Raw genomic sequence first — 19,519 nt, 5'->3', positions numbered from 1 at the left:
AACTAAAAGCATTTTGTCAAGGTAAAGCAAAGCAATATTTTGAAACTTTCTCCTAAATGTTGTGGCAATATGTAGTAGTTTCTTATGGTGATTAAATAGAGTATTTATATCTGAATACAAAAAGTTGTATTATTCTGATAAAGATGCTATTTTTCTCTATGGGAAACAGGTTTCACCTGGCAATCAAAACTGGTAAAAACAGGATCACTTAGAATTGGAACGGACACGATTTATTTACTTGTAAAGTCAGAACTCCGGTTGCCATTACTGTTAAACAAATTGGTTGAAAACTTCAGTGCACAAGGAAGTTTCTGTGCACATCTGATCATGTCCACTACTTGTCCTTCTCTGCGCTCAATGCAAAATGCCTTCGCCGATAAAATCTGTGTCGTTGATGGTAAAGTGTGGGGGTGATTTAATTAATGGCCCATCCCCCTCCCCATAGAGTTGCCATATTTGTCTTGTTCCCTGTATACCCACTGGCAATAGTAACACAACCTCACATACCAATTGAAGGGAAAGGGCTAATTTTCCTTCCAGCCTCAGTTTAGTTACGTTGCTTTGAATGGTTGAAAAGCAAGATGACTGCCCTATGATAGAGGTGTATAACAATTTATTCAAACTAATGTCTACCACAACTTATTTTATTTCATTTGAAAGCAAATGGTAATAGATCGGCAAACGTATTACAGAAAAATAGACAAATAAAAAGAAATAGAAACCATTACTGCGGGGCCATTCTGTTTGCAAGCAAGCGGTATATTCCTCTCCTACCAATAGGGTTTTGACTTGCTTCAGTGTGTCACTGGCCCACAGGACTGGCGTCTCCTCGGATTTGTCTGTAAAGTTATGTCCAGATATCCTTTGGAAACATCTTTACAGTATCATTTTCAATCAGAATAAACGAAGAAAAGGGTTAATATCAAAAAATCCAAAAAGACGTTTTGAAATGAATATTATACCACCGAATGACTGTGACTTTCCACCAAAAAGCAAAGTCGTGTTCTAAGTCATGCTTCTAAAACACAAGTCTATTGCTGCAACCAAATGAAGAAATTATTTGTACATCTTCCAATAAGCTACAATAAAAATAGGTTATATCTCGTCACTGCAAATTTTAACTATTTCAAAGAGAAAATTGCATTACGGTTAAACAGGATACTCATTAAATGGTATATTCCAATCAAAAGACATAAGGCTCCAAAGAAAATGAACTACGAAAAAAGTAGAAGAGAAAAAGGATATACAACCGGAGGTACATGACTGTATAGTTAATGATCATTGGAATGCTGTTGGCGTTATCTTTTGCAACAGCCTCCGTATCGTTACGTTGGCTAGTTTCTCACTAAATATGCTACGCCACTCTGCTGTCTACTTTATCACACGTCACTGCAAACACCGTGGAGTTAATTTAATACCCTTGGAATATATAGTGAATATCAACGATCAGTCTTCCCAATATGCAATTGTTGGTATCAATTTTAACTGCAATCAGTTATTGCAGTGAGCTGGCTAGTATTCCAATGCTGATTCCAGACGTGTGCAATGATCGACAATCTATTCTTGACGTGATCAATATATTTCAAAAATACTTAACATATCTCAATACTATCTCACTATAATTACAAAACCTCTTACTGCACACCGTTTAAAGAGCGTCGGAATCTTGTTTTCATGATATCTCTAATCAGCAGATTCTTTTATAATAGTATAATTAAAAGCTGTAGGGTAGCAGTTTTTCACTCTGTAGAGAATGTTGTTTGCTACTCCACAGTAACTACGTGTATATTGCCTCGTACTTGTCCTAGTATCAGTATTTTACACATTTCGGGCAACTTTAACACTTTTAAAAACGGTCATCCAACTGTTCGTCAACATTACAGCCTGTTACATTACAGCACTGAATCAGTATGTATCTGACAACTTCAACAAACTAAAACGAAGTGCAATGCGGGAGTGAAGTTAATACTTCTTACTAAGCCACTTCCATAAGAGCGGTAGCTGCCGACTGAATAGTGAAGACAGCGACGGAAAGCTGTTTCTTTACAATGTTCCACTTTTCTGGGTCCGGATTGTTATCAATGTCAAACATGGCATCCACAATCCCTGGGAACTTGTCGCTGGCGTAATTATCTCTGCTGCTGGGTGCAAAGACGATGTGTCTGGAAATATCACCAAGACAAGTGTATGTAAAGCTGATGTCCAAAAGGTACTGCTTATCTGAATATTAAAGACCTCCAGTTGCAAGACCAGCCAATAAGTAATTGGTGTGTTTAGGGAAACTATTCGGACATGATATCCATAGAGTGACATGACAACGATTTATTTCAAAGATGAGTTTGCGCCGGGGAGACGTAAATTAATTTTGTTTTTTCCCCTGCCCGACGTGTATTTAACACTGTATGCTCAGTGTATGCCCCAAAGGCTTGTTGAAAACCCACAAGCGTACTCGGGTGGGACTCGAACCCACGACCTCCAGCTTACTAGTGCAGACGACAAAGATTTGTTGTAGGGTATTAGTATTTCATAGACGATATTTAGCCCAGAAATACTGATTCGTTAGCCTTTTGCATTCAATTTAAGGGGCGCTGTGTCTTACATTATTTCTTTGAAAACCACTATAAGTGACGTCACGTCGATGGATAATATAGTGCAAAAATGAATTTTAAGGGTAAACTTAACAGTGCTGGATAATTTCCCGTGCAAGATGGCAAACTGGTCGATTGCAGTTCCTGGATTTAATTTTCAATATTAGAGCATTACTGTAGCTGTCCATATATATCTACACCTTTATTTTTAATATCAGCTATAATAAAAACAATTTGGAATTTATAGAGCGCCCTTTCCACCGAAGTAATCAAAGGCGCATTACAAAACTGATGCAAAACCGAGGAGATTTATGCATGAAAAAGAAAAGAAAAGAACCGAAAGAAGACAGTCTTTAAGAGAAAGTCAGGCCACCATGCATGCCAGTGCCCAAGCTGCAGTATGCTATTCGTGCTCGGAATGTATTCCATGCATGATTGTTAAGTTTACTGATTTCCACTGATGAAAGCCTGATTTCTGAAGCTAAAATTCGTCTCTGAATTTACTTCCTTCAGTACAGAGCTGCGTGTCCTTGAATATTGTTATTGAATTGATGAATAAGCTGAACAATTTATTATTCACCAGTGTTCAAATTATCCAACGTTAACAGACAATAAGTGTGTAGTTTTTTGTAGGCTCAGTCTTACCTGACGAATGGTCGATCCGGAAGGCCTTGTGGGTCACTGAAAGTTCTTTCAAATAGGGTCAGCTGATCGTTAAGCCTGCGCACCAGCATCACACTGCAAAAAAAAATCCCACATTAAATCTTAATCATTTTCTTAGCGTTTTAAGCGAGGATGTGAAGTGGGGAGAGCTCACATTGGGAACGGCGGACGGCTCTGGCTGGGACAAAGAAAAATTAAGTTGGGGATCACTTTTCTGTTGCGATGGTAAATTCCTAATGTTAAGCTTGAGAGCTTTCCTGACACCTCTTTGAAATTGTTTGTACATGATGAGGCAGCAGAAAATAGGTAAGTTTACCGCGAACGGGGACAAGCAGATACAAATTCGTCCTTGTTGTGAATATAAGATTAAAACGTACGCTTTACTCTTAAAGAAATCTTGAAATGTGGTTAAAAATATGTAACAGTATTTTTTATCACTGGGAGCATATTTGTTTAATTAATCCTTGGAAAATGTTTTCTAAAGGCCTCGAATCTAATACCAAATATGTACCTAAAAATTCAAACATACGTGAATCTGAATTATTTCTTATCACTGTCTGCATTCCTGCCGTGGATATCCCTGACTAAAATCAATTCAACAAAAGGCTAGTTCCATCCCATGCGTATTTAATATGTGTAGAAAATTAATTTTATAAATACTGACGCTAATATGATGGTGTTTTTGTTTTGGACGTATGCAGCAGGTGAAAGGGTAAGGAATGGATTGGTCCTGGATAGGATGTTTATTTTCCATTTGTCACCACTAAATATACAATGACAATGGCAACAGGTGGTGAGTTATCTAGGCACCAAGAAGAAACATGAGCTTATTCAAAGCCTGGTACAGTTTGTGAAACATAAATACTGAAATGAAACCAAAATAAGAAAAACAATAACTACCAAGGAGTCGAAGCACTTCTGATGAATAGATTAAATAGAGACAAATACGCGAAACACATTACAAAAAAGGTGAGTGAAAAACCTGAGTTGCGTACAAGACCTTAACACAAGTTGGAACGTTACTTTCACAAATAGGACCCCGTGTCGGATGGATGCTTAAATCTGACATAAATCAGAACTAAGAACAGTTTTCAGATGTCTTTTGAATCATGTGCAATTTCAAATACGGGTATTAAAGAGGCAAACTCATTTTAGAGATGAAATCCGTGGTTTCTGATTCTCTCCATGAACGACGTAACCCTTACAAAGGTCAATTGTATTTGCTGAACTTGTGTTATAATGACTCAAAAACATAGACCTATATAGTTGAGTAATAGGTTACTTTAAGATTTAAAGGAACCAGGAAATAGAAATATTTTTATAAAGTTTACTAAAAACCCTTGAAATTGCATCTTTGGGTTTCAATTAATCTAATTTTAAACTTTTGTTTTTCAATTTTAATCCATATCTTGATGCTGTTTTGGTTTTATGCTAATGGTATTTGCATATTCATGAGCAGAACTATGATGTCATCCTAAGCACTGAATCTCAAAGTTGCACTGATTTTTGCACAGAAAATTTCTAGATTTTTTTATATATAACAGGTTTGCCCCCCAACGTATATTAATATACGTTGCACATCTGCACTAGTAAGCAGGAGGTCATGGGTTCGAATCCCACCCGAGTAAGCTTGTGAGGTTTTTCGCAAGCTCTCGGACAAGCACTGAGCATACAGTGCTTATTAATATACGTTGGGTAAGGGCAAACCTGTTATATATAATTAGCATCTCCCCAACGCAAAAATACATCTTGAAAATAGATTTTTTTAACCACCGCAATGGCAGATTTTCTTTTCTTTGGCAATTTATTGCTGTGTAAGTATTGGCAATAATCCAGCAAAAGTTTGGTTACTTGCACTGTTTATTTGAAGCAACCAGTAACTCATACGTAAGTGCAGGCGAATGCTTTTTATGTACCCAACTAACAATTCAAGCAAATAAAGTTTCGCACTCCAAAATTATTGCCTATCATCTTATGGACTCTTGGGGTCCATATCGTTTCATTTGAACATCTCAGGCCCAGCAAGTATTAAATCACACGTGCTTCTAGGTGTTTAAAGTGGTTGCAATGTTGAAAACAACAAAGGAACACACTGAGACCAAAATGCAATTGATCTTACTCAGTTTTATCTGCTGATTCAACTCTCTCTCTGAATTTGTTGGCGGCATCGGTCAGATTATTAACTGCTGACTGCATGTCATCTGAAAGTGGAATAACAGGTGTCCTTTCAGTGTTAGGTGTACTGCAAAAACTTGAGGGGGGGGAATTTAACACCCCCAGTGTTATGTGAGGACTAAACCAACACTCTTCATGGTTGTGTTATTTGGTGTCCTTCTGATAGCCAACTGCCATTATTAGGCAGGCGTTTTGCTACCACATTCTACCTGCTCCCACAAATCCGAAGCATCAGAATGTGAAACCATAGCAGTCCAATGAGCCTGTCCGGTGGTCCAACTGCGCAGGCCAAAAATGAAACGTCCGATGTGATTTGAACGCGCATGCCAATTCTGCCCAATCAGCGCAGCCCTTCACGGACTCAGGCCGGGCGTGTGCTTAGTTTCCAACTGACCTTGCTTTTTCGATATATCGAACTGGCTCATTCTTTGATCCCTAAATTTTGTCTGTGTCCTGCTAATGGCAAACAGACATTTGGGCCATAGGTGTACGTACCGAACAAGATGCCCTCAGCTATCATTTTCTGGCCAACAGATCCCCCACGTAGATTTTGATAGTATTCCTGAACATATTCAGCATACACAGCCACGTCCATAGGCAGTTTCACCTCCTCGGCAAGGTTACGCGCCATTTCACTAAGCAGTTGAGCCATAGCACGGTGATAGACAAAGCCAGGATCGTAGTACAAGTCAACCAGTTTGAAAGTCTCGTACACAGAATGGTACATCGGATATCCTGATATCTTTATGTTTTTCTGTTTTCATAGCAGAAAGAAACAATAGGTAAAACTTCATTATCCACAAATATTTTTAAAAATGTTGTATGCTAACATTATATTGTGTAGTTACAATTTACAGTTGCGCGAAGTACGACTTGTTTTATTTACCTTGTCATAGGTGTAGGTGAAATCCGCCGCAGAAATTCCAGCAAGCTGTAAAAATGGCGCGTAATCACTTCCAGATCCCAGCGTACCAATGCTAACAAAGACAACCAGTAATTTTCAGAACTATTCCAATATGTTTCTGTTTTCAGAATGAATGCATTAAATGCAGGCTCGCACCTTTTACAAGTGACTTAAATCGGGCACATTTTAAGGCCACAAATAATGGCATTGGTTGTCAAACTCTGGAAAGATATTAACACTGCACTTTATGCAGAAAAGAAGTCGCGTAATCATAAACGCATGTAACAGTTTTGCTGAAAACCATGCCAGATTATGTACGGTAAAACGACGTTATCCATTAATGGTAACAAATATTTTATTTCGTATTAAAGTTGATTACCAAGACTGTTAAAAGATAATTATTTCAAGCTTTGCTAAGAATGCTCCGAGAGATGTATACAAATACAGTACGTGTTAAGAGACTTGGAAACTTTCACACGGGACTTACTGGGGATGACCGTCAACAGTGTTTCCCACAAGATCTCGTTCCTTCCAGGTATCGTACAAGGTTTGCCGATTACCTTCAGGCTTGGGATCGGGAACCTTACAGGTAGAACAGAGCAAAAGAGATGTCTGTCAGAACGCGTGTAAAGATATAGTTGCACCACAAATTAGAGTGTAATAAAATGAGTAAATCATAACTTCTCAAAAAACACTTTACACACTACACTCAATTCGTCAAGAGGAATATGATTAGTATACAAGACAAGAGAGCGCTCATTCGAGCGGTTCTATACAGATATTGTAAAACAACCAAAATAACTCCGTAAAATTTCACCATGAAAAGGAAAAGTTTTCCAGCATAGGGACAAAGTGAACTTACCTTACCGTTTTGCAAATGATGCTTTCAAACTGTCGAATGGAAATCACACGTATTATGTGGTTGTGCAAATAACATATTTTGGAATAACACCCAATCCGACTACCCACCGCTACTTATAAATGAGGCCTATGCAGCAAAATAGCTATTCTCTAACTTTGATGCTAATATATTATCGTATGATGCAATACAGAAGGCAAACGTATAGGTGAGGCTTGTTTAAGCCTTCTGCTTGCAATTTTTCGTGATCTACCACAAAGATGCCTGTATTGCATCATACGATAATATATTAGCATCACAGTTAGAGCATGGCCATTTTGCTGCACAGGCCTCACTTATAAGTAGCGGTGGGTAGTCGGATAGGGTGGGAATTGATACCAATATATTTGGTTATGTATCGTAAGCGGTGAAGATGCCTACCTTCATCGCAGCTCGATAAATTGCATTATACAAGTTGGGGGTTCCAGCAACTTCTACCACAAAGGTGCCTGTTGAAATTAAAATGTATATTTTCAATTTGATTGTAGTTTACATTGATAATGCAAACTTTGGAGCAACCAACAGCAAACTTACATTTTGTTCCGAAAAATACTAGTCAATTTTTTGCACTGTTTATTGCAAGCGCAATGCTACTTTTCTTTTATTGGGGGGTTCAATTTCCGTCTTCATTTCATTTATGCATTTTGGGAAGTTACCAGCCCTTCTTATGTAAGTCCTCCCCTCAGTAAAATGCATTGATGAAAATGCTCATTCTTTGTCCATGAACAAAATGCACCTCGTCAATAAAAAAGAAGGGGTGGTATTTAATCAAGAAAAGTCCTTTCTTATTTCAGGTTGAACCAATCAAAAATTGGTACACGAATGAAACATATCGAATCATGCATTCCCTTTTAGTGTATGACATGCTAGAGCAGTACAGTTGTGAACGCTGAGAGGCAGATAAATGGGGTACCAACCATGCACAGCAATATCCAAATTGAGGTAAGCCACAGCCCTTGCTCCAAGATTCTTGGCATACTCCTGTTATTGAATATTTTAAAAGAGAAATCGCTGTGTATCAGCTGTTTTTCTTTAAAAGACACGGTGGTACAATATAAAACACGTCAAAAGTCATCTGCATAGCACGATTTGATACCCTATGCCGTGAAATAAAAAGTGCTTTCGTTTCCATGACAATCAAGGTTAGTTATTGGCTATTTACATATGAAAAATTAGTATTAAAAAATAGTATTTCTGAGAGTGCAAAGTTTGTTTGTTTATTATTTTATTCAAGTCTTAATTGATTGCAAAAGTTCGTTTGTAGGTTTAGTAGTACCGTGCTTTCCCAGTCGAAAAGTATGCTTTCGGTTAGGCCAAATGGCTCAAACGCTATGAGAAAAATGAGTATCTTTTTTAGTCCAAATGCAAAAGTATAAATTTGCTGGACTTATTATTGGATATTTGGTATCCTTCCTCATTGATGGGACAGTAAGTTTATTTGTTTCGCCATTCTTTGAAATAAGTGATTTGCTTTACCTCAACCCATTCATTAGAGCCAATCAGGCCAAACTCCTCGGCTCCCCAACTGCCAAACATGATCGTACGGCGTGGTCTCCAACCTGCAGTGTCAGTGTACCACGCAAAAGTAAGTTTTTCAATTGTTCTCTAAATTACATTTCCAGACACTTCATTCTGTCAGTTTTTAAACTTAACTTTCGTTTGCTATCCTTAGTATCCTTATTCCTTTTGCAGGACTAATCCAAAGGAGCCTCCTAATTGCGGTGGCACCGCCCTTACAGGGGCGTTTTAACGTTTGGTGCGAATGTTCATTTGCTTGATCACGACAAACCCCGCGAAAGACCAAAAAAAAAGAAAAAAAAAGAAAAAAGAAAGAAAAGGGGGGCAATATTCCTGGTAACAGGGTCCTTTGTGGGAACTTCAATGCTTTGGTTCACAAACGGCTATGAAATGCATGCGTTGCGGCTGCATTGCTACCAACAAAATGAACTTTCCCCGCCCTCTTGGCTTTTTTCAACTGATGTGGGTGCTTTAGCTCAAGGCGGATTGGTCGAAGAGGCATGCAACGTGCGTGTACTGTTTGCCTGCTAGAGTTGTACCACCGCAGTAATAGCCGCTATGAATCACACTGCAACAGTTAAGCGTCTTTAAATTTACAGCTACAAATTTGCAGCTAAAGAGTTTTATGTTACTGCCATCTGCCTTTTCAGTAACAGAATTGTATCAAGACAACTACTGGAATCCATACCATCTTTGAGGAGTCTTCCCATGACTCGGCTAATTTCCAACAGACAGGCCGTACCACTCGAAGGATCAATGGCGCCGTAACCCCAGGCATCTCGATGGTTACCAATTATTATGTAACGATCTGGATCCGTAAAATGTAGGCAAACGACTTTTTAAGATCTGTGCATTTTATTCGTGACTAGCTATGATGTATTTGGGTGGGGAAAATGTAGAAGTTGGTATTCATCCTCACCTTCAATCACAAAAACTCCTTACTTGTTCAGATATTTGACAATACCGGGCTCGAGTTTAGTTTTGATCACTGCACTGGGGTCTTCTATCTAGAATTGTCAGTCTATTATGTAATACAGATTTATGTAACTAATAATAACAATTCATTTTTTTGCATTCTCTTCCAATGCACAGTTATTTCAATACAAGTTTATTATACTATTTAATAACAATTACCTGGTTCAACGTTCCCTTTGATAGTTCCGATAACATTGTATGCATTTGCCATACGATTCTCGTTGTAAATATTCATCTTTACCTTCCTGTGAAAAAAATGCAAACATTAATGAAACGGGGTTTGAAGTCCTGTAAATTATCAGTCGAATATCAACCTCTACTTCGTGGGGCTGTCGTCTTGTAACAACATAAATTTGATTTCCTTTGCACCATGTTGATCAAACCCGTAAAGAATTATTTGCTGACACATTATGAAAGATTATACAAGAGTATAAATCCCGCCATCTGATTGGTGGATCGTTGATCACATGTCACTGAATCATTGAATTATTTGTTCTAATAGAACTTTACCTGACCGATTCCTGTCCTCATTGCATAAACAAGATATCTTTCATCCCCAGTAAGAAAGACGAAAATAATGTAGAGACGGTAACAAGTGTAGCATTGCACAACCGGTGGGAGGTGCTTTAGCGTTTCGGGCACGAATCTATTTCACACAATGGCGAACGTAAATGCGCCAGGGCTGTTTGTTGGAACATAAGAGCATTTATGCGGGTCAAATAAGAAATGTTTTACATTTGTGCAATTGTAAGAATAATTTGAATACATGAGGTGACAGATGAAATGTTTTTTTACAGAGGCAAAGCACTTATAAACATTCATAATTTGTTTGTCATTACACATGTCACCCTAAAAGTAAACACAAACATCTCAGGAGAACCGTCAATGTTTACTTACTTGTTAACATTGTCGGCATTGAAACCGGGTCCATAGCGGTAAGTTAAACCCGGCAAATTGCCAGCCCATTCTGGTTTTACTGAGTTGCCACCCATTATGCTGAAATAAATTGACAAGAATATTGTTTTCTATCAAAACAACTGATATGCTTTGCAATATGAACAAGAATGTAATATAAAATCAGTGCTCTGGATTTGTCAGTGCACTGATTTGATATTATATTCTTAGTTAATATTCTGATCACGGTGCTATGCAGTCCTTCTATATTTCTCTGATATGCTTTGCAATACCGAAACTCTAGAAGTTTAAAAGAAAAAAACCTCTTCCTCTATATTCTTTATATCATTACATTAAAAATTTGTATTTCAACTTTAACAAATAAGAGCATCACACTAATGAACATTTCGGTTTGTGAGTTCACCAATGTCGCAGGTTCAAAGGGTTACTTGCCCCAGGAAAAAAATTCTAAATGTGTCACTAAAAATATTGGGAAAATTGAAAGGTATATGAAAAAGAGACAAAAGGGATGAAAAAACCAATATGCTTTCAAAAAACCCTTTTTTCCTACTCAAAAAAAGTGGTTTGCAATTCTCCTAGAAAACGTCCTGGGGAGACTCATACTTGAGTTGATTAAACTTCAGGGGAGTACAGTAAAAAGCGGCTGTGTGATAGAAGACTAAATAAATAATAGTGGTCTACATGCGTAGACTAAGGAAGTGCTGTCTTTCTCATTTTTTCCTTTTCAACTAATATATTTTTTTTTTACTTTTTTATTGTAATAGGGGCAGCATTACTGCAAAGAGCTTTTTTTAACAATCCAACCTAAGAAACACTGCTGCGTCGTTGTATCCGATGGGATGTACTGGGATGCCTGGAATGCCAGTCACATTATTCATTGGTACCCGGTAAGCCGATTCTATCAGTGAAGGAGAAAATTGGTTAAGTGTAAGAATTAGTTTGAGACCAAAGCATATGCGCATGTCTGCAGCAGTGCCGAGCTGGAGCGTCTAAATAACCTTGTACCCACTTCATTAAATTGGGAGTGCGCTGTTGGGACACAGAATTGGTTAATTAAAAATGGCTCGTTAAAATGTAAGAAATGCAAGTAATACAACAGAGTGGACATACTCATTTTATGATTTTTTTTTACTGTTAGTTCTACTTTCGTGAAGGTTCCCATGAAAACAATCTTATCTGTCTTTTATTTGAATGCGACCGACTGGTGAATAAAAGAGTCGGGTATCCAATTAAGTGTTGGGAGAAGAATGGGGTTTCTGTTCTAAAAAAATGGCTTTTGAAATCTCCATCCTCACACCACACCACCCCGTTAGAAGGGAGATGGAACCGTTTCTAAAGTGGCGGTGCTTGCAAACTTTCTGGAGGGACAGATTTACCTCCCCTAGATATTAAAGTCATTGGATACAAATTTTGTGCGGTTCAATTAGTCAGCGTGTATTCATTTTCCTCTTACCTACGGCAGGATAGCCTGGTGTACGGGGATCACCACTGCCAAGTAGCAGCGAGCCGCGTTGAGTGCCCGTTCCCGGCAGGTAGATGCCATCTGGGTAGACGGCTGCTCCCTCTACAGCATAGTCTCCCGGGTCACTGTACAAGATCAGACCGATACACCCAGCCTTCTCGGCATTGGCAGCCTGGGAAGAATGGTTGAGTTCTTCAAAGTGAAAAATCTCTTTATCGTTACACTGATAAGATTGAAATGATATCAAGGTTATCCAGAAGCTGTGTCAGTACAAAAGATTCCCTTTACTAAAAAAAAAAAAAAAGAAAATCGGTCATAATTTCATCCTCGAGAAACAACCCAAACAGTAAAACAAACGAAATAGCATAAAGACCGCAGCAGGTTGCCATTGAAATCTCCAACGGAATATAATGAAGATTTCTATCAGGATTCTGCTGTTACCAATCTGAACACCGAGTCAATCATAATTACGTCGCCATGGTTTCTTGGTAGTTCACCCCTAACTTACCTTATCACCCCTGTAGATTTTGGCATATCGTGCGATGCATATCTTGCCTGTGACGTCGATACTCAAATCCCTCTCCAACTCTTGAAAATCTTCCACGCGACCGTAGTTCACATACACCAAATCACCCTGCACACAAATATTACAAATCTGTTCACTGGGTGCTTTTACAGGTTTCCGGGGTCTAATGTTCGAACCCAGTTCCTGCTGTTTTTAATCTCTATAGCAAGTGCAAAAGCACGCTACTGGTTCACAAATAAGATCCCGTTTAAGTTTAAGTCCAACCTTAACCATCCCTCCTTAAAAAGTAAAAAAGCCTTCAAGAAAGCTGGATAAAAGGAGTAAAACGATTAATTGGTCGGTAGAAAATAACTCAAACCAAACTCTAAACCAGGAAGGCCAGGAAGCCTTTTGACCACTTTGACGTGATGTTTAGTTGATCATAAATTTGCTACAGGAAGTACCAAAAAGTACCATTTCCAAAAATATTCCCTCTGTCAAAAATCTGAAAAGCGCTGGGATGGGTTTGGACCACTCTTGGCTAGTTGACAACACTTTTGAATAATTTTGAATAAGAAAATTGGGCAAGACAGGATGAAATTTCTACTAGCTACTAGAATCAAACTGCAATTGATACTGAGCAAAATACCCTTAATCCAAACTCAACTCATCAAACCACCATCCAAATATACCTGTACAGAGTTCTATGTATTGACAGGACGCCATCTCCATTGCATAAAAAGACAAATAAAACATGCACGAGGTTTTTGCCCGTACCTCTATCTCTCCAGCTGGAGAGTACGCATTGAACGGTGCCAAGATATCAGGATCAACTTCCGGGTTATCATTGCCAGGTTCCAGTGGTGGCTCTCGCTCCTGAGTGGTGTGATCAACTGATCCTCCAGCCGAATTCAAAAGTTGAATCTGTAACATAATATTGCAGGACAAGTATAATAAATTAAGTTTAACCTCCGCATTAGTCTTGGGTCCAAGACTCCTTTTGCGATGCTACGATCGGATATGCTTGGTATGTGTCTGTGGTACTTAACATAGGTGATTTGTTGTGACAGCGCCCTCTTTTTACGTGTTCGAGCCGCTGTGATCCTGATTCGTCTAGTGATGGAAACTAAGACTATTTCCTCGTGCGCTGTTTAATTAAGTAACTTGGTTCCCTCCTTTTTTGGCTTTGTGTCTCCTGGTAATTATTGCATGGTTGTGGTTGTTCCGGTTGATCGCTTCAATGTTACGTGTTACACTTGTTGTGCCTATGAAGGTAATTGATAGTGAAGCATATTGCGCATGTCTTAATGTTTAACGTCCAGTGAGCATATCAGTTTAGTTATCGCCCCGTTCAATTAGAAGCGATGTGAAACGCACTGTAACCAAAAATCTGCCTAGCAATTATCATCATGCCATTCAATTATAAAAAAATATCGGGCCACGTGGAAGAGGATCTAAAATGATTTTCTCCCGACCTTTGATGTGAAACAACATGATTTTATTTAATACAACTGTATTTCATTTTAACCCCAATGAAGACTCATATCACAAGAAACAAGCCTTCCTAGCTCAACCTGTGAAAAGTATTCTGCATTATTGTCTCTGAAATCACAAATGCCTATGGTAAACTGTAATAAATACCGTGTTTTGTTTGGGTTCGCCAGTCAGCGGCGGGTACGACAGCAGGACTTGGTAGGTGACAATTTTGGCCGAGTCCAATCCTTGACTTAGCCAGCTATCCCGTACCCATTCTGCTTGTTCCAGGCTGACAGCGCTGCCCGCTACGTGGGATTTGTTCGACAAATACCTGGAAGAGGAAGATACGAACACTACGAAATCACAAAAGCAAAGACCAAAACAAGCGAAACCGGCACACGTCGTACATGTATGTACACATCACCCCTACACATGTAATACTTCCTTAATCTCCCAAGGAGCCGGAATTAATCCCCCGCAACATTTTCCCCGGTATCTCCACTGCACATTTGTTTACGAGCTGATCCTTTAGGAATTTTTAAAATAATTCTTTGCGGTCATTTAGACACCAAGTTTGAGAAATTGACCCTACCATTCTCGAGCAGCGCCAATAGAGGGATTTCACATTAGTGCCGTCTGCGCAAATCCGCATCAAAACTGAGGCTCTCTGTGTTGAACCCCCTCGCCCCGCGCGCGCCCGCGGAGTACAGTCGACACAGTACATGCAGTAACCGGTTCGTGAAGCCACTTCAGTTTAAACCATGTACACTGAACATGCAGATACACGACCATCGCGGGAGCGTTAGTTCGCGGTAAATTGCCGTTATTTTTTCTTTTGATTTTACGTGTCGAGTCATCCTGAAAGACTCTTCCACAAAAATGTGCAGCCTGAAAAGTCTGAATTTAACATACCTTTATGTATTTTGTGTCTTAACTCCTTACTTTCAATCGTCTGATTGTATTAAGAATTGAAGCCGACACATACAGCCTCGTTTTCAAACGCGAAAGTGCGCAGATCCTCGCTAAAAGCGTCGTATTGGGATCCCTCTATATTTCTGACACGGGTCAGCAAACACTGCATACTTTTTCTACTGTGGTGCACAGTGCGGGCTGGCACACAGTTAGCCTTGAACTTCAAATGACAACAAAACCTTAGTGTGGTTGACTTCAAACTTCACATTTGTAATAATAAGTAGTGCGTGTACACGTCTATTGCGTTTCAAAGAAAAAAAAAAGGAAAAAAAAAACTTGAGTAGGACACAGCTGAGTTCTTAGGGGGCGGAATCAGCCCCAGCTGGCGGTGAGAGTGGCCAAACACCGGGCTCGAGTTTTAGGGTAGTGAACCGTTTTCATTTGCCTGCCTTCCTACCACATCTGGTACATTTTACAGACACAATATTGTACAGAATATGCATGGCATCGTTATCATGGACTTTGCACATTCTTCTCAAAGATAAATATTATAATTATGGCAACCTGATTGATTTTCGTTGATGGAAACTGGAAAGCATCAGACGGTAAAATAATAAGTGTTCAGAAAACCTTCTGTTAATAAGCATAACATTGACTGGATTCAACAATGTGTTTGCGTTTGTTGGGGCGCCTTTTGGTTATTAGGCTACTAGCCATAGTCAAATGGTTAGTAATAATTAATTAATTGGCAATAGTTTATTCGATGTGTCAAGAGACAATCTTTGGGGAGTCACAAACCTAGGCTGCATGCCAATCTCATACCAAACTCATCGATGTAAGGGATATAATCACCATGCCGTCCTTGGTTTACCCTGAGGGAATTGACCTTAATTCTAGACGATTCCTGGAGCTTTGGAACTTCGTGATGCCTTTAACAACCACACAATGTCTGTATGTACATGTACATGTACACTGAAAGCCTGCATCATGGTTTCGGATCACTGCTTGCCGTACTCGCTTTCGAAACTTCTGTAGGCACCGAATTATCAGCTTTGGGGCAAAGGTTTGGCCAGTTCTAGTCCAATCTAAATGTACATGGTTTGTGTAAACACTTCGAACCTGGCACACAATGGCAACGTAGGTTTATTGTTGTCATATCAAACACGAAACTCAGAGTCATTGGGAAAATAAGCTGATAACCAAACCCTCAGGATGACTGACTTCACTTATCTTGCTGCGTTGTTAAGTTTTATATGCTGGTTTAGTGGGTTTTTAAGCATTTACAACGACTGCTGCTTGCATTTAGTTGCCTGTTCAAAGAACCAAAGTGGCATCCAATAATGGTAGTCAGAGATGTCTTGCTGTATAAAGCCATCTCTGATTCTTGTGCGCACAATTTATGCCACGTGTATTTGTTAAAATAGTGCTTTTTTAAATGGAAAAAAGTCAGACTACAACAATATGATTTTAAAGGCTCGAGTCTCTTTTCACTTTTCTCATTTTGACAAGGAAAACAATGTGACGGTTTGATCGGAATCATTCAGAATTATTTATCACAGCACGATGGCGCTTAGCTATGCTGTCTCTTGACTGCGTCCTACGATTCTACAAACATCAAGTATTTACAAATAGAAACTGGTTTCAGGGTTTGCCTCGTTTTCGGTACAGGATTGCTGACTCCCCAATAAAGTCAATGCAATACGGCCGATTCACAACAGTGCGCCTCCAAAGGTTTGAGACATGTTGGCCAATCACAACGAACAAAAACTATCGCCCATTTTCCAATGCCATGGGGTCGACAGATTTCGCCCATTGTGATAGGCCAACGAGTTGAAAACTCTTGGAGGCGCACTATTGTGAAATGCCAATATTGTCTCATTATGCATTTCAGAGCCTCGTCATTTTTAAAGCCCCAATACTGCTATTTTTCTAACCTTTCTTGTGAAAAATTACATAATTTCACATTTCTTTTTTTCTTGAGGGAAAAGAAGAAACCGAATCATTCCAGATCTCCAAATCTCAGCCTGAGGCCTGCTTAGCTTTAATGATGGGAAAACTGCTGCGCTCAAAGTGCTGTCCACTTTGAGACATCGTTTTAGACGTTACACGTATCCATTACTGACTAATCAATAATCCAAAGAGACTATAAGTGTATATATGGATTAAGAGTCAATTATCCGCCAATGAATTGATAACTTATCGTTAAATCCGGTTTGGAATGTTTCGTTCCCATGCTTTTAACATTTTTAAATACTAGTACACTGTGAACAAAGAAGACAAACGAGTGGTGCATTTTAGCAGTAGACACAATGACGAATGTTCATGTGGAGAAAGTTAGTCAAATATTTATGATTGAAAAACCCTGTAGTCCCTAAATAGGCTATTGGAGGTAAAATTAGAATAGAATTCAAAGAAGTCCAAAAATCGAAATTGTGTCATTATAAGGAGCAAAAGTCTTAAATCAGGCACAGTGCCACCCTACTCGACGGCGTACGTGTGGCTGAACGTTAACATGAACCAAATTAGAGAGGCATGGCCTTGACATTACAGAGCAACAATTTCGCTTGATGAAAAAACGCGCAAGGCACACAACTTATGAAGTCTACCCGTCACGGAAAGAAAAGTTGGCAAAATAAACCCAAACACACCCACAACCAAGTGGTTGGTCGAAGGAAATTTACATTTTTATTACAAGAGGTAAAGTGATCAGCAGTCTGAAGGGTGCAAAAAGACGAAATTAGGACAAAGAAGAAAAACAGAGTAAAAACGCAGCTCCAATGCAAGACCTTGTCGGTAGCACAGCAGTAAGCAAGTTTTCCGTATGCGTACACATATGAAAAGCACTGTCGACATAGCTACATGTACCAACCGCTGGGTTGCATATTGACCCCAAGCATGGGACTTGGCGGTAGGGTCACTTTATTCCATGAGGTTGGGACACAATTTGTGATGGTGTCCTTGTAACATGGGTAACTTTTACCATCTGTCGTGACCAGTAGAGTAGGTCATTTACTCTGTAAAAATAGCACACACCTCTGTATTCAGCCTTGCAAGATGTATAACTTGGAATCCACCTGCAGGGAAATAGCTGTTCATTTTACGGAACCCACGTAACAATGGACACCGTCACAACTTGTGCCCCAAGCTCATGGAATAACCCAGTACTACTTTTCAGTAACCAGTATACAAAAAAAGCAGTGCGTCCTTGAATAACATCTAGCTGATTTATCAATAATTTCGCGCTCTTGTAACAAGTGACTAGCTAACAGGAGGGTTCTTTAGTGTTTGACTTGATTCATTCTGATTGCACCATAAAATAAGCGACATGTGCGAGGGTCATGACTTGATGTTACAAGCTGAAAATGCCGGGAACAAATCCAGGTCAAAGTATGTTACTATGACGGCTAGGTTATCTGCTGAACCATGGAGGAAGGAGGGGATGGCCTTCCTCCATGGCTGAACATTGCAATTGCAAAAAACAAAAACTGCTGTATAACGACTTTTTTGTGTCCGAAATACTCACAGGAGATTTGATCGAATGTTGTCTGCCACCACACCATTGATGAGCTTCCCACTCACGCTGGGGTCAGGTTCCCTGATCGCTTCCAGGTAACTCTCAGGAGCCGTGGGCGCGGTGGCTGTGGGCTTTCCACTGTCTGCGGCGGCTGGCGCTGTGACGAAGTGACCAAGAAGAATACCAACGCCAATCCCCACCGCCAGGACCACTGCTGCAGAGATCCCAATCACCACTTTGGGGTTCATTTCGTTTGGTTGGTCGAATGGTTGAAAAGAAACTCTGATCTTGGAGTGAACACTTCACCACATAAATACCGCAAAACTCGGACTCCCAGAATGTGAGCAACAGCTGTCGAGAAACTTCAATGGCTCGCTGTTGTGATCTCAGAATATCATGCCATGCGGGTGACACATTGCACGAGTGCGCGGACCCATAAACTTACAGTGTCCCCAAAGTGCCACCACTTCTAAGTTGGAACACATCCTTGAAAACTCCCTCCTTAACGTGTCGCTTTTTATTTTTCATTTTGTCAGTGACTTTAATGTTATCAGTAAGTTAGACTTAGATTGAGAATCCAATATGTAGACTAGCAACAATGTGAGAAAAGCGCCATAACCCCTGTTTCCGTGAAAGCATGATCCGTAGTATCCAAGTAATTTGGCAATAAGGAGCCTCCGTACGTAAATACGGAGTTCATCCTTTATATGAACCAGCAATGTTGACTCACTGCCAATGATACTGCAGGGAACTTTGCCATTACACACAACTTTGTTGTCACGCACGTCCGGCTTAGCTTGCGTCAGTTTGACCGTGAATGTGCGGCGTACGCAACGCAAACATTGTACACAAAGGCGGTAGATCTGGAGCAGATTCTCACAAATACTTCGAAAAAAGTCAAGAAGTTGAATGTTTGACAACGCGGCGCCGGTATTGCGCTTAGTAAAGCCACTAAGTAGAAGGGTAATATTCCACTGGTTTAGAAGAGGGTTGGAATTAATTCCAATTTCTCAT

At 39.6% G+C, this 19,519-nt stretch overlaps 1 protein-coding gene across 1 annotated transcript; it reads right to left on the bottom strand.

Annotated features, from left to right (window-relative positions):
• Positions 1 to 623: 623 nt before the first annotated feature.
• LOC110981204 (putative N-acetylated-alpha-linked acidic dipeptidase) lies at positions 624 to 18,932 on the bottom strand. Its single transcript, XM_087131246.1, has 18 exons — positions 18,515 to 18,932; positions 14,245 to 14,410; positions 13,381 to 13,527; positions 12,607 to 12,732; positions 12,090 to 12,270; positions 11,441 to 11,534; positions 10,619 to 10,717; positions 9,881 to 9,966; positions 9,435 to 9,554; positions 8,705 to 8,787; positions 8,146 to 8,209; positions 7,610 to 7,677; positions 6,818 to 6,912; positions 6,313 to 6,403; positions 5,922 to 6,180; positions 5,371 to 5,452; positions 3,234 to 3,326; positions 624 to 2,162 (listed from the first exon to the last, which is right to left on the bottom strand). Exons 1-18 carry the CDS (start codon positions 18,751 to 18,753, stop codon positions 1,976 to 1,978), a joined length of 2,280 nt encoding a protein of 759 aa, XP_086987372.1. The 5' UTR covers positions 18,754 to 18,932; the 3' UTR covers positions 624 to 1,975.
• Positions 18,933 to 19,519: the final 587 nt, after the last annotated feature.

This window comes from Acanthaster planci, linkage group LG21, assembly GCF_054643075.1.
Source record: "Acanthaster planci isolate LZ-2023a linkage group LG21, COTS_SCS, whole genome shotgun sequence".
Classification (NCBI taxonomy): Eukaryota; Metazoa; Echinodermata; class Asteroidea; order Valvatida; family Acanthasteridae; genus Acanthaster; species Acanthaster planci.
This window is presented reverse-complemented; position numbering and strand designations above follow the sequence as displayed.

What these genes read in the sequence shown, in the direction of transcription:
- LOC110981204 (XM_087131246.1), bottom strand. Translation starts at nt 18,753, where the DNA reads ATGAACCCCAAAGTGGTGATTGGGATCTCTGCAGCAGTGGTCCTGGCG. An exon ending in AATGCCGACAATGTTAACAA is followed by an intron (nt 9,967 to 10,618) that starts GTAAGTAAACAT and finishes TTTTTTTCACAG; the next exon opens with GAAGGTAAAGATGAATATTT. An exon ending in TTTGGATATTGCTGTGCATG is followed by an intron (nt 7,678 to 8,145) that starts GTTGGTACCCCA and finishes TAATTTCAACAG; the next exon opens with GCACCTTTGTGGTAGAAGTT.